General features: G+C 42.7%; 1 protein-coding gene across 1 annotated transcript; it reads left to right on the forward strand.

Moving 5' to 3' along the window:
* The first annotated feature begins 339 nt into the window (after positions 1-339).
* Positions 340-12,909, forward strand: RXYLT1 (ribitol xylosyltransferase 1). The gene is made up of 6 exons (XM_056847012.1): positions 340-507; positions 2,236-2,397; positions 4,871-4,973; positions 5,829-6,143; positions 8,015-8,185; positions 12,449-12,909. Exons 1-6 carry the CDS (start codon positions 366-368, stop codon positions 12,867-12,869), a joined length of 1,314 nt encoding a protein of 437 aa, XP_056702990.1. The 5' UTR covers positions 340-365; the 3' UTR covers positions 12,870-12,909.
* Positions 12,910-14,189: the final 1,280 nt, after the last annotated feature.

Raw genomic sequence — 14,189 nt, forward strand, 5'->3', positions numbered from 1 at the left:
CTCTCTCTCAGCCTGCAGCGACGCGAGAGAAGGCGACGCGCCTCCCTCGATCGCCTCGCATCCGCCTCGCGTGGGGCAGCGGCCCTTGTGAGCTGCCCCGGCTCACCGCTCGCCCTAGCAGACGAGCGGACCCGGAGCCCCCCGGCCCAAAAAAGCAGGCCGCTGCCCCCGGCAGTCAAGACCGCTTCTCACGGGAAGCCGCATCCTTCACAGCCCGCTGGGCGCCGCCATCTTGGCCGGGAGGAGGCGGGCCCTGCGGAGTGACGCCATTGGAGCGGCGCCAGGCAGGCGCCGCTCCAATGGCGTCACTCCGCAGGGCCCGCCTCCTCCCGGCCAAGATGGCGGCGCCCAGCGGGCAGTGAAGGATGCGGCTGACTCGGAAGCGGCTCTGCTCCGCGTTGCTCGCTGCCTATTTGCTCTTCTCCCTCTACGCCGCCTACTGCGTCTTTCTGAAACCGCGCCGCTCTGCTGCTGTGCGGGCGAGCCAGAAGGAGAAGCGCGGGCGAGGTAACGCGGCCGTCACTCCAAGCCCCTTGTTGCCAGTCTCCCGCTCCTTTTCTCTCTGCCCTTGCACGGAGGCACCTGTCCCCGGCTATGCTTTTCTGCAGGCGCTTGCGGCATTCCTGTTCCTCTCCTGTCCCCTTCGGCCGTCAGTGTGTGATTGGGGAGGGGGGGCAGGACACTAAAAAGAACGACAGGATTGCCCATTGGGAGCAATGGGAGATGCTGGGATGCCCGTTGGACATAATGGGAGGAATGCCTGCAAAAGCTCCGTGCGCAAAAGTTGCAGTAAAAAAGCTGAGTGGATTGAGAATGACAGTCTCGGGGCCCACATAGGGCGAAAACCCACGGTCGCTTTATCCTCCTTTAATCCCTGTCTTAGCCAGGATCGAACGCACATTCGGCGAAACGCATGCGTTCGATCCTGGCTGAATTGTGGCTGAAACAGGGATTAAAGGAGGATAAAGCGACCGTGCGTTTTCGCCCATAGACTGCCCTGGAACTGGAATGAGCCCCCAGAATAGAACTATGGCCCCGGGAACAAGATAAACTGTTCTGGACCAGGAAATGATAACACCCAGAGTAGAGTGACAGCCCCTGGGAGTAGCATACTTTTATGCATTTATGTATTTAATTAATTTATACCCTGCCTTTCTTCCCAGTGGGGATTCAAAGCAGCTTACATTCTCCTCTCCATTTTATTGTCACAATGACCCTGTCAGGTAGGTTAGGCTGAGAGAGTACTACTGGCCCAAGATCACCCAGTGAACTTCCGTGGCATGAGAGGGAATTCGAACCTGGGTCTCCCAGAAAGTAGACTGACACGCTTAACCAAGACACGACACTGGCTCCCATTTGTGTACTGGGACTGGAATGATGGCCTCTGGGACTGAAATCAGTTCTCTGGGACTGGAAATTGACAATTTAGTCTCAGTTCAATTCCTACATTCTAGTATGCTTGAGTACTAACAACACTGAATTTTTAATAAAATGTAGAGAACCTTGTCAGTCTGTATGTGCATATTGGACTTCCGGTTGCACCCCAGGCTGAAGTCCCAAGTTCTCTCCAGTGCTACTAAAGCCATGGCTATTAGGTGAGGCATAACCCTCCCCCTACACACACACATAACTGTTTTGTTATTCCTGGCCTTTGTATTGAAAGCTTGGGGAAAGCTCAGTTCCCCCCCCCAAAAAAAAGAGTTCTGTCCTAGTTAGTAATGTTGATTCAGAGTACCTTATGTTTGTTATCACATTGCCCCTTGGCATTTGATTTCTTTGATGCAGACACAAACCTGGCATCTTTTACATCTCTGCCATCTTTTGTGGGTGAGGTTAGGTAAAATAAGGCATGGGTAAAATAAGTCAAGTTTTGTGTGCTTACCAAATTTGTATTATAAACTGGGAAACTTTAGTACCACTACAAATGGCTACACTTTGGCTGCCTGCCAACATGTGTTGGAACCAGTCCAATCATTTTCTAGTAATGTAAGGTGAGCAGGAGAATATGGATAAAGGGAGAGAGAATAAGATGGAAGGGCTGGGGAAGGGGACAGATTGCTGAAGAAACACATTACTGAGAACCATGATTGACCCTAGCTTCTTAGAGTGTATTTAAAAAGGCAAGATTATTAACAGTTTTAGCAGGTATACACTGTGGATCTGTAATCTGGAAAGTTTAGGGTTCTAGTTTATCAGAGAAATCCATGCAAAGAAACCCATATCTTTTATATTCAGAGCATTTTACTTTGGAAGTAGAAGAGTGGAACCCTTGGGAAGTTGATGAGAAAAATAGTTTGCATCAGAACGCTGCAAACAGTCTGCAGCTTTTGAAAGAGAAGAAACTGCAGCAGGAACAAACAGACCTCAGAGTACAAATCTGGGGGAAAGCTGCTATTGGTATGTATTTGTAATCAATAATATGAGAGCTGCTTCTAAATATTCTTGCTCACACTTTCAGCTAAAACATGTTTAGTGTGAAGGTCCTTCTGAGTTCAATAGAATTTACTTCCTAATAAGTACGTTCAGGATTTAACATCTTGGGCTGTGATCCTAAGCACACTGATCTGAAAGTAAATCTTGCTAACATCCATTAAGCTTACTTCTGAATAAACATTATGATATGGGTGTCAATTATTACTTTCTCGTGCAATAGGGCATAACATTTGTTCAAAATTTAATTATGTTGGATACTATATATAGGAACACTGCTGTATCTGTTATTAGGTATCTAACTTATATGAGTTAAAGCTACAATATAAAATACAAGGGATTTCAGTTGTATGAAATTGTCATCATCAAATAATATGCTGTTATCTGATCTTGTTAGAAACTGCTGATTGATTCTTTGGGAAATGTTGTGCCCTCCTTGGTGCCATTTCATGTTGTGTATTTTTGCCCTCCCAAACATACATTTCAAACTCTTCAGGAGGAAAACACCACTTGGGGAATTTATTGGGAGCAGTAAAGGTCCCCTGTGCAAGCACTGGGTCATTCCTGACCCATGGGGTGACGTCACATCCCAATGTTTACTAGGCAGACTTTGTTTACGGGGTGCCGGTGCCTTCCCCAGCCATCTTCCCTTTACCCCCAGCAAGCTGGGTACTCATTTTACCAGCCTCGGAAGGATGTAAGGCTGAGTAAACCTCGACCCGGCTACCTGAAACCGACTTCCGTCGGGATCGAACTCAGGTCGTGAACAGAGCTTGGACTGCAGTACTGCAGCTTACCACTCTGCGCCACGGGAGCAGGGAGGGAGTTAAATACCCCTCCTTAGGCTTCTCCCTCAGTATTCCCAACATAAAGTAACTTTCCCTATTTTAAAAGGGCCTTTGGGCTACCATTACAAATGTTAGCATGTAATGTAAAGTTTGGGACTGTGAGTTCCTGCCATTACTCAGCTTTGTTGATATCCCAGAGATCTTCTGTATGATTTCCTTTAATTTCTAACATGGCATGTAAACATTGCAGGGTTGCATCCTAGAGAAAAGTAGTATTCATCCGTCTGACATTTAAGAATGGTAGAAATCACCTTAAAATATAATCTCAAACAACTAGCTGTCCATCTTCAGTAAAACTCTTTTTTTCTGAGAAGAAAAGATGTTTATGATTTTCTTGTTCAGAAATATTTTCTGTCTGTGTGGTATTATAATGTGCTAGTCTTGAATCTTGCAAAACAGAAAATATAGATATTTGTGTGAATGTGACAGATTTGTTCTTTGGTAAGAGAATTACAGAAAGCATTTCCATAAGCCATGTTAATACGCAGCTGAACATTTCAAATCATGAAATAGGGCAAAATGGTATCCCTTGACTGGTCTATCCTGTTGGCTGTGATTGCTGTGCTTGGGCCCATTGCTGTATGTGAGACACATCCTCTAGGCCTAGCTAATCATCATCCCTCAGACTTTGTAGAGCTGAGAAGTGCCCAAAAGTATCACTGTCCTTAGAGGCTTCCATGGTTCTACCCCTTCAGTACTGGAAGGGGTTGAGGTGTGGCCCACCTTAGACGTTCCAAGCACTGTGTTGAGCATGAGCTATGCAGCCTCCTGAGCAAGACTAACATTTAACATGATATGTCTGAAAGTTGTGCTGCACCTAGGATTGCCAAGTCCCTCTTTGCCACCGGCGGGAGGTTTTTGGGGTGGAGCCTGAGGAGGGCGTGGTTTGGGGAGGGACTTCAATGCCATAGAGTCCAATTGCCAAAGCGGCCATTTTCTCCAGGTGAACCGACCTCTAGCGGCTGGAGATCAGTTGTAATGGCAGGAGATCTCCAGCTAGTACCTGGTGGTTGGCAGCCCGAGCTGCACCTCTTCTTGATCAGGAGAAGGCTCAGCCCAAGCTTAGTGTAGCATTTGAGATTTGAATGCCAGTTCAGCCCACAGCCACCCTGCTACTACCCTTTGATGATGCAGAGACTTCTGATTGGTCTCTTCCTTCAGCACTGGAAAATTTAGCAGTGAACACAGGAGAAAAGCCTGAGACGGCTTTGGACTAGTGAAAAGCAACTCTGCTGTCAGGTTTCCTGTCAGTTATTAATCGCTCCTCTTAGAGGCTTCTGTGTTATTTCAGACGTCCTTGGGGTGATTTCTTCTTTAGGGCTAAGATGATTTTTCAGCCAAGACTAGTAGTGGGAAGGAACACCACTAAAACAGCGTGGCCAGTAATGTCCATTGTCTGAGTAGCTTTGCTGAGAAGTATCTGCCCTCTTAGCTGAAGAAGGTGACATGTTTTGCCTTGCCACCTTGTGCAACTTTCTGTTTTCCTGGATTCGGGTTGCTTTAGTTCATAGACTTTTCTCTTGACATGAAAATTGTCATGAAGGAGTTAATCTATGTCCCTAATTATTGAATTGCCAGTGATGTTTTCCTAGGCCTTTACCTATGGCAACATATATTTGAAAGTCTGCTTGAGCCTGCGGATGTGTCAGCACAGTGGAGAGAAGGAAGCCTAAAAGCAGGAAAATCATTCTTCAGGTACCAGTTGTATGATGCCACTTGTCAGCTTAGACCATAGTACCTTATAGCCTTGTGAATGTTAATTCTGTGCATGAATGAACAGAATTTTACAAACAGAATTTTCATTTAACAGCAAATAATGGTAGACAGGACTCTTGCATTGTTTGCCCTGTGCAGTCCTGCGGGATCTTCCCTACTGATATGGAAAGAGCAGATGTTGTATTAAAAGTGTGCTACATAGCCTGATCTCGTCAGATCTCAGAAGCCAAGCAGGGTCAGCCCTGGTTAGTATTTGGATGGGAGACCACCAAGGAAGACCAGGGTTGCTGTGCAGAGGAAAGCACTGGCAAACCACCTCTGTTAGTCTCTTGCCATGAAAACCCCAAAAGGGGTTTTCGACTTGATGGCACTTTACACACACACACACACACACACACACTTACACACTTTATAAATAGCAGAGTATTAGGAAGGAGAGCAAGAGAGGAATTGTAGTGGGAAGAATAGTGTTGTAGACAGCTGAGGCTGATTCCTATTTAAAAGATCCACACTTGCAAGGTGGGAGGCAACTTTGGGCAGTTCCCCCCCACCCCCCAGAGTGTTTAACTTGCAGTATGGTATTGTATGTGCCTGTGCAGCAGTTGGTACATTTATGGCAAATTTTAGGCTTAGGCTATTAAGAATTGGCATTGACAGACTATATATCTGCTGGAGAAATTGTACAATGCTTTTGTGTTTCATTGAACAAGAAATAGAGCACAACCCCTGAGCACAAGAGAAAGAACAGCTGTCAAGCAATGGCTGCATTTATATGAAGTGCCTATCTGTTGTGTTGTATTTTTATAATTGTGATTGTGCTTTTGTTTTTCACAGCTTCATCACAGGTCCATCAGTAGTCCCCGGATACTTCTCGGTAGAATCTGCCAATGTGGTTCTAGTGCTGAATGGCAGAGAGGAAGGAAAGATCTCTTACGCCACTCAGTGGCTGCATTATGCACAAACATTAGTACAAACTCGCAAGTTGCGGCATGTTGCTGTTGTGTTGCTTGGAAGTGAACAGTGCAAAAATGAATGGATTTACCCTTACTTAAAAAGCTATGGAGGGTTTGTGGAACTACTTTTCTTAATATATGACAGTCCCTTGGTGAATGAAGAAGATATTTTCCAGTGGCCTTTGGGAGTAGCTACGTAAGTGTTTGATAAAATCAGGGAATGTTTTAAAATGTTATTTTTATTACTTTATGTATACCTTTTTGCCAACTTGTATATGACCTGTTTTACTCAAACCTACAATTAATTAAGATGGAATGTAGTTGGAAAGCTTTGTGTAATTTCTGTTCTATAAAAAAAATTAAGCACGCTGTAGCACTAAATTATAGTTAATATTTATTTCATTTGTACCCTGTCTTTTCCCACAATGTACCCTGTCTTTTCCCACAAAGCAGCTTACGTCACTCTCCTCTCCTCCATTTTATCCTCACAACAACCCTGTGAGGTACTTTAGGCTGAGAGAGTGTGACTGGCCCAAGTTCATGCAGTGAGCTTCCGTGGCATGAGTCGGGATTTTAACCCAGCTCTCCCAGATACTAGTCTGACACTCTAAGCCACTACACCACACCAGTTCCTTACTGTTGGTTTTCTCTATAGTTTCCATGGCAGAGTAGGGATTTGAACCTGGGGTCTCCCAGATACTAGTCTGACACTCTAGCCCAAGGGTCCCCAACCTTCTTGAACCTGCAGGCACCTTTGGAATTTTGGCACCGGGTGGTGGGCACAACTACAAAGTGGCTGCCATGGGAAGAGAACCAACCATAAAATCTCCGGGAGTGAGGTTATGCATCACTCTAACAGTAACTCTTTTCAGGCAGAAGCTCTGTTTAACAGGATGCTTTTAAAAATGAACATATTTTCTTGCATACACACAGCATACCTTCAGTGACACAGCGAAGATCCTTGTGCGGATGCTGCTAAAGCAACTTTAAAATCTGCATGGCCAATCAGATCACCTTTCAATGGCAATTAGAAGCCATACTGGGCAAAAACCCGCCATGGCCCCGCCCACCCACTCCTGGTGGGCACCAGGAGAAGTGTTGGCGGGCACCATGACACCCATGGAGCCACACTGGGTCCCCTGCTGCAGCCACTAAACCACAGTTGCTTTATTTTACTTGGGTGGTTGTATTTCATGCCTAATAGTAAATGCAACCGTTAGTGCTAAGCAACTGGATATCAGACAAACATATGAAGGTGACGCTATGCAGTACATAATTATGTGATTACTTTATGTGTGTGTTAAGTGCCGTCAAGTTGCTTCTGGCTCATGGCAACCCTATGAATCAATGTCTTCCAAAATGTCCTATCTTTGACAGCCTTGCTCAGATCTTGCAAATTGAGGGCTGTGGCTTCCTTTATTGAGTCAATCCATCTCTTGTTGGGTCTCCCTCTTTTCCTGCTGCCATCAACATTTCCTAGCATGATGGTCTTTTCCAGTGACTCTTGTCTTCTCATAATGTGACCAAAATACGATAGCCTCAGTTTAGTCATTTTAGCTTCTAGGGTCAGTTCAGGCTTGATTACCTTATAGAAAATATAAAAATGAAGGTCAAATAAATGCATTCAGTTAACACTGTTAACTTTTAAAATAAAGGGTTACATTAAATTTGACCAGGTTTCTATAGGCACACTTACCAGACAAGCTAGGATGCCAGCTCCAAAGGAGTAAATGCCAAAATCATTTCATCCAGCTGTATATGCTGACGAGAAAGTGAATATAGATCAGCAATGGGAAATTTGAAAAATGTGACAGTGGGGAAACATAGAGAATGGAAGAAGAGGGTGGGAGAAAAAACCCTCTGGTAAGTGGGGTAGAAGGTAAACAACTATCAGCGTAGTCCTAAACAGAATTTCATTCTTCTAAGTCCACTGACTTTAATGCATTTAGAAGTGTGTAACCCTATTTAGGATTATATTGTAGATCAAGCATAGCATATTTCATCCTTATGAACAAAACAGCTCATTTTTACAAGCTACCCTACATGCTGTTTTTTTTATAATTACAGTTACAGAAATTTTCCTGTAGTTGAACCAAGCTGGTCAATGCTTCACAATCCACGGCTATATCAGTGCAACTTTTTAGGAACGATTTACAAGAACTCATCAAGAGAGACTCTAATGGAAGTATTGAGGCAAAGTGGGCTTGATAAGCTTTGTTGGATTTCTGCCAGAGAAGAGTAAGTAGTATAGTTGGTAACCAAAAAATGCCTTCTGTTGAAAATATTTTTATTTAGTTAAAAATTTTATACCCCACTTTTCCAGGAAGCAGCAGAACACCAGGTAAGTTACAAAAGTAAAAACCAATTCTATTTAAGTAGATCTATTAAAAATGCAACGATATAAATAACAAACAGCAGTGCCAAGGTAAGTTTTAAAATTGCATTGCTTTTAAATTAACAGAAAGGAAGTTAAAAAAAGATCCATTAAAAATCTTGCCTGGCTACAATAACAGGAAAGATTTTCCCTCATGCACTTTTCTCCATCCACAGTGAGGATACAGAGAGAGTGGTCCACTTTCAGCCCATTCGAGCTCGGGGCTGAAAGTGGTGTGGATGCAACATGACCCCTGGACCAGCATAAGTGCCCTCTTATCACAGAATAAGGGGAACTTATGCTTTCACAGGGGACATTTCCAGCAGCAGCAGGATGCCACAGAGCTTCACAGAGCTCTGCCACCACTGCAGCCTCTCCAGGACCTAAATCCCAGAAGAGAGCTGTGGCGCCAGCATGGGGGGGGGCATACCCAGGGGTGGAGCTAACTTCAGTCAGCTTCCTCGCCCCTTCCAGCCCGGGAACGCCCCCTGCACAAACAGCGGTGCTGCACCAGCTTTTTGTTGGCGCAGCATCACTGTTTTCAATGGGGCTATTATCCCCATTTTCTAATTTTTCTTTTATTTAAAGGCATTTTTTCGCCTTGCAGTGGCTGGGAAACCTCTTTGGAACCTCTTTGGAGGCGCCGTGGCAGCACCTCAGCCACGCTGTCCCCGGCAGGTGCAAGGCTTAGGAATGAGCTGTAAAAGCTGTATGGTCAGGGGCAGGTATGGGGCAGATGTTGTCCTGGGCCCAGGCTGTTCAGGGCATTATAAGAGTCGATAGCAGCCCTTGGAATTGTGCCCAGAAACAGCCAGTGAACTGAGGTTGTATGCACACTACGTTGGATCTCCTTCATGGACTGGATCAGCATTATTATTTTCTACATATTTATGTGCATCATGAATTAATCTGTATGATCGTTTCGTACACAAACAAGGGAAAAATAGATCACGATGGGTAGCTGTGTTAGTCTGTCACTAGTATCCTTCCAGAAATTTTGTTAGTCTTTAAGGTGCTACTGGACTCCTACTCTTTTCTAATAGAAAAATAGTTGAGGATGAGAGAGATGTTTTTCATGGCATGTGTTGAGACACTGGCACCTTAGCAAAATCTGTGTGCACTCCACCCCAGGGTAGTATGCCTCTTCAAATTAGTTGCTGGGGAGCACAGGCAGGATGACACTGTTGCAGTTTCTGTTAGTGGGCTTCTGTTCTGTGTGAACAGAATCTTGGTCTAGATGGGCCTTTCATCTGAGCCAGCATAGCTCTTCTTATGTTCTTATATGGAGCTTTCAGCATTGATCTTATCTTCAGAGGCACCTTAGTAGATGCATCCAATATTAGAATCTTTAGAGAATCCCTTTTTGGCAACAGAACTCTACAAGGGATGTGAATCTCCTGGATTGGGCTGATTGTGGCCATTTATGCATGGCTGTTTCCTCGCTGTCACCCCGCTGACTACTTCAGGGCTTTGCTTTGATTATGCATGCATTTTCCGACTGTCAGAGGTCACCTTGCTCTCCCCGTGCCTTTCCACGCGATTTGTATGCGTTTTCTGGATTTGTGTTTAGCCAGTATCCAGAAAATGTGGGGATAACATGTGGAAACGTGCAGGGAGCAAGGCCACATCTGACAGTCAGAAAATGTATGCATAATCAAAGCAAAGCCCCAAAGCAGTTGGTGGGATGACCGCGAGGAAACAGCCAAGCATAAATGGCCAGTGTATCTTTAAATGTCAGAACATTGTGAAGAATATTTAGTCTGCAAATGCATATGTTTAACCTGTTTCACTCATGTCTAACATTATACTTCCTGTGGCTATTATCTTTGTAACTGTAGGAAGAAGACTGGACTTCAGCTGAACATTATAATAACTATTTATTTATTTTTTTGTAGTGAATAGAGTCCATTTTGGTACTATTTTCTGTTAACTTGTAACAGATGCTTTTCTGTTCTGTAAAACTTTTTTTTTACCTTGATGGGATTAGACAGTGTCTTTGTGAAAAGGTTTTCTTGCTGCTCATAATTGCTTTTTATAAAGCCCTGCAGGGCATCCCATCTGCCTCTAATTTCTCACTTCAGGAAATACCTTGGCCTATTTCACTGATTACCAGTGCTCTTGATGTTTTGTTTTTTTTAAAGTCATGACTGATTTTCTGTTATTTGTTTAAAAATTTGAAGTGATTATTAGCAGAAGAAAAATAGCATGACAATGTAAGGAAGACAATATTTATGTTTTTCATGTAATATAAATCTATTCAATTATTGAGAAAAGGGGATATTTATTAATATAGAAAGTATGTGGCTACTGGTTTCACTTGCTAAGAAATTATTTTCTTGGCAAGTTATTTGAGCTTGAAATAATAAATATAAACTTTCCATTCAGTACTGAAGGGGGGGGCAGAACCACTTAGAGCTTGTGTGACCCCACCGGCAGCATCCACTTGCACCATGCAAAGTGGCACAGACGCCGGTGCAGGGCAACTTATGCCAGCTCCGGGGAGCGACGCAGCAGCGCAAGCCTCATGCACCGGTGCTGCCTCCCCAGCAGCGTTTTTCCGGCATGAGTGCTCACACTAGCATCCAAGGGGGTGTTTCTAAGGGTGGAGCTGCATTTAGGCAGCTTCCAAGGCCCTTTCGACATGGGAACACACTGTTTTGCAGCTGTAGAGTTAATGTCTGCAAAATTGGTGGTGTAGCCCCGTGAAACTCAATGGGGGAGTTTCACCAGGCTTTTTTTGAAATTTATTTTTAATTTTTTCCCGGCCGGGGAGCCTCTCAGGAGGCGGTGCAGCTGTACTGTCCCTGTCCATTGACTAACTACCCCCCCTTCAGGAATAGGCTGCCTGTTTTTACATCCTAAAAATGGTGAGTGACCCTTAATTTAAAAGCAGTGACCTAAATAATTAAATAACATACAGGTCTGTTTTTTTCCAACTTTTTAAAAATTAGTTAGAATGACGTATTGCTTTAATGTTAGATCACCCCCTGAAAGTAGAAATAGAAAATACATTAAACTGAGTTAAGATTATTGCAGTACTGTCTATGTGGAGCTGCTCTTGAAGACTGTCTGGAAACTTCAGTTGGTATAGCATGCTGTGGCCAGAGTGGGTCATGGGACCAAATCACTTCAGTCTTGTTCCATCTACACTGTTCCACTTTGCTTCCAGACTCAATTCAAAGAGCTAGTATTGACCTTTAAAGCCCTGCTCAGTCTGGGACCAACATACCTTAAGGACCACCTTCTCCCTTCCAAAGCTACCCGCTCACTCCGGTCATCCGTGGAGGCCCTGCTTCAGTTGCCTTGTTGTTTGGGTTTTTTAAAAATTGAATTTTATCATTTTAACTGTATTTTTAAATGTTTTTATGTTTGTAGCTTTGTGGACCCTGATTGGGTGGAAAGCCAGCAGAAAAAAAAGTTTTAAATAAATCAAATGTATAAATTCTGTACGCAATTTGAAATTCTGTTCCAAAAATATGCTACTCCAAAGATGCATAATAAAAAGATGATGATAATTTTATTATTTAGAAAGTTTTTTCGAGTAAAGGATTCTCAAAAAGGAGTTACAGAAAATAAAATGATAACACATAAAACCTAATCTAAAAAACTACCACCATCCATCCTAACCTGTAGGCAGCTACCAACATAGTTAAATATCAGAGGTTTGCAGAAATGGATGAGTTTATAAAGCCACCTTTACAGCAATCAGAAGCTGGATCAATAGGATCTCAAGGCACGTGATTCCATAACCAAGGGGCCCATATAGAAGTTCCTGTTCACAGATCACCACCACTGCAGTAAAGAACATCAACAAATTATATGGAATAGATTTCAGCAAACGAAAGAGAACATGTGGTAGAAGAGCTTTCACAGAAATGTTGGCCCAAGGCCGAGAATATGTGCACAATTTGACATAATGTGTACTCAAACTGATTGAAATTTATTTGCCCTCTAGGGATGCTTCTCTCTAAATACTTGGAAATGGTTTGAGATATGTATTTCTGAAGTCCACAGCACTATTAGATATTGTTTAAGGATAGAATCCTGAGACTAATATGGAACCTTTGCTGTATGAATCATTTGCCTTTGAAAAGAAGTCCATTTTCTGTCCCATCTTCTGTTTCTAGGTGGTGGCCTCAAGAAACCAATGAAAGCCTTCGGAACTATCAAGATGCTTTGCTCCAGAGTGATCTCACATTATGCCCTCTGGGTGTAAATACAGAATGTTATAGAATTTATGAGGCCTGTTCATTTGGCTCTGTTCCCGTTGTAGAAGATGTCATGACACCAGGAAATTGTGGGAATTCATCTGTGTACTACCATGCTCCACTGCAATTATTAAAGACCATGGGAGCTCCCTTTATCTATGTTAAAAGCTGGAAAGAACTTCCTGCTGTTTTAGAAAAAGAGCAAAATATGACTTTTCAACAAAAGATTCAAAGAAGAAAAAAGCTCATGGAATGGTATCGGTATTTCAAAGCACAAATGAGACAAAAATTTATTAGTACGTTGGAAAATTCCTTTTTACCTAAGGATAAAGGCGGTTAAATGTTATTCTTAAATGTAATTTCTTATGGCCTTTCAATGGGAATTTATGTCAGCTTTTTAAAAAAGCAGATCCTTTGAAAACAGTTTTCTCAGCAGTTTTTCTAAGTGTAGGTATGTTCAAAAGTGTGAATTGTAGAAATTCTACATACATGCCAGCTTCCTGTGCCCCATTGAGAAACACCTGTTTATGGAAACACTTTCAGGAAACACTACTTCTTTCTGTATCTTTTATTTACTATTTGTGGTGGGGAGAATTTCCCCCCATAAACCTAGTACCGTTTAAATACAATTTAATGATGGTGTTTTTTCTTTATCCAATGCCCAAAAAAAGGTTAAACACAATAGTCTTAAAATGAATTGAGGCAATTTTAGAAGATGGTGTATCGCCATGAAAGTACATAAGTGTAATTTGAATCTCTTTCGTGAGATTTTGGTACTTGCAGCAAATGATGGAAGTGTTGAATTGTTTCCCTCAGTAAAGAAGTACCTCTGCTTGTATTCTAGTGAACTTGAATTTCCAATGCTTACTGGAAATAACGGCAACACCGAGGACACCGTGGAGTCTTCGTTTGATTTTTCAAGCATGTAACAAAAGTGTCAGTGAGCAAAATAAAAAATGTATCTAACCATTTTTTCTAGCAAAAATTTTTTAATACAGCTCAGACTCCTGCTTAGCAGGAAGTTCTATCTATTATTTTAAGCACGGTGTAAAGAATCGTGTCTTTCCAGAAACAGCTGGCTTTGTGACTATTATATATGTGGGAATCTTAAGAGCAATTCTATACACAGCAACAAAATTAAAAAAGGACAGAGGAGGGTGTTCTCCTGAAGAACAGTTTGTCTCAGTAGCCTGGTAGTTGTTCAAAGGGCAACTATGACTTTATTTACAGACGCTTTCTGTATAAACAGTCTTTCCATGGGAGGGGTAATCACTGCAAAAACTTGAAACATCATGTTTATGATGACTTAGTTAAAAAAAATCACTGCAAATCCATGGAAAGCCGCTGTTGCCAACCATCTTCCATCTTGGTTGTGAGATCAGCTCCTCTTTGCATGTCACATTAGTGACATTTACTCAGCAATAGACAGCATGAGTAGGACAATGCCTAACTTCATCACACTAATGAATAGAACAAAGCTGCCTCCAGCAGAGGCCATAGTTTACCAATATTAGCCCATCAAATCATTAGTCAAGGACTCCTAGTAATCAGCATGTCTTTAGTCAAATAAGTATCTGCTGACAGTAACATTTCCTCAAAGAAAAATCTCACATCAGACTGATCTAATTTATACTACTTGGAATTGCCCACCAAAACAACT

This window comes from Euleptes europaea, chromosome 3 (genome assembly GCF_029931775.1).
Source record: "Euleptes europaea isolate rEulEur1 chromosome 3, rEulEur1.hap1, whole genome shotgun sequence".
Classification (NCBI taxonomy): Eukaryota; Metazoa; Chordata; class Lepidosauria; order Squamata; family Sphaerodactylidae; genus Euleptes; species Euleptes europaea.

Coding starts and splice junctions, on each gene's coding strand:
- RXYLT1 (XM_056847012.1), top strand. CDS start 366: ATGCGGCTGACTCGGAAGCGGCTCTGCTCCGCGTTGCTCGCTGCCTAT. Junction 508..2,235: donor GAAGGAGAAGCGCGGGCGAG/GTAACGCGGCCG, acceptor TTTTATATTCAG/AGCATTTTACTTTGGAAGTA. Junction 8,186..12,448: donor TGGATTTCTGCCAGAGAAGA/GTAAGTAGTATA, acceptor TTCTGTTTCTAG/GTGGTGGCCTCAAGAAACCA.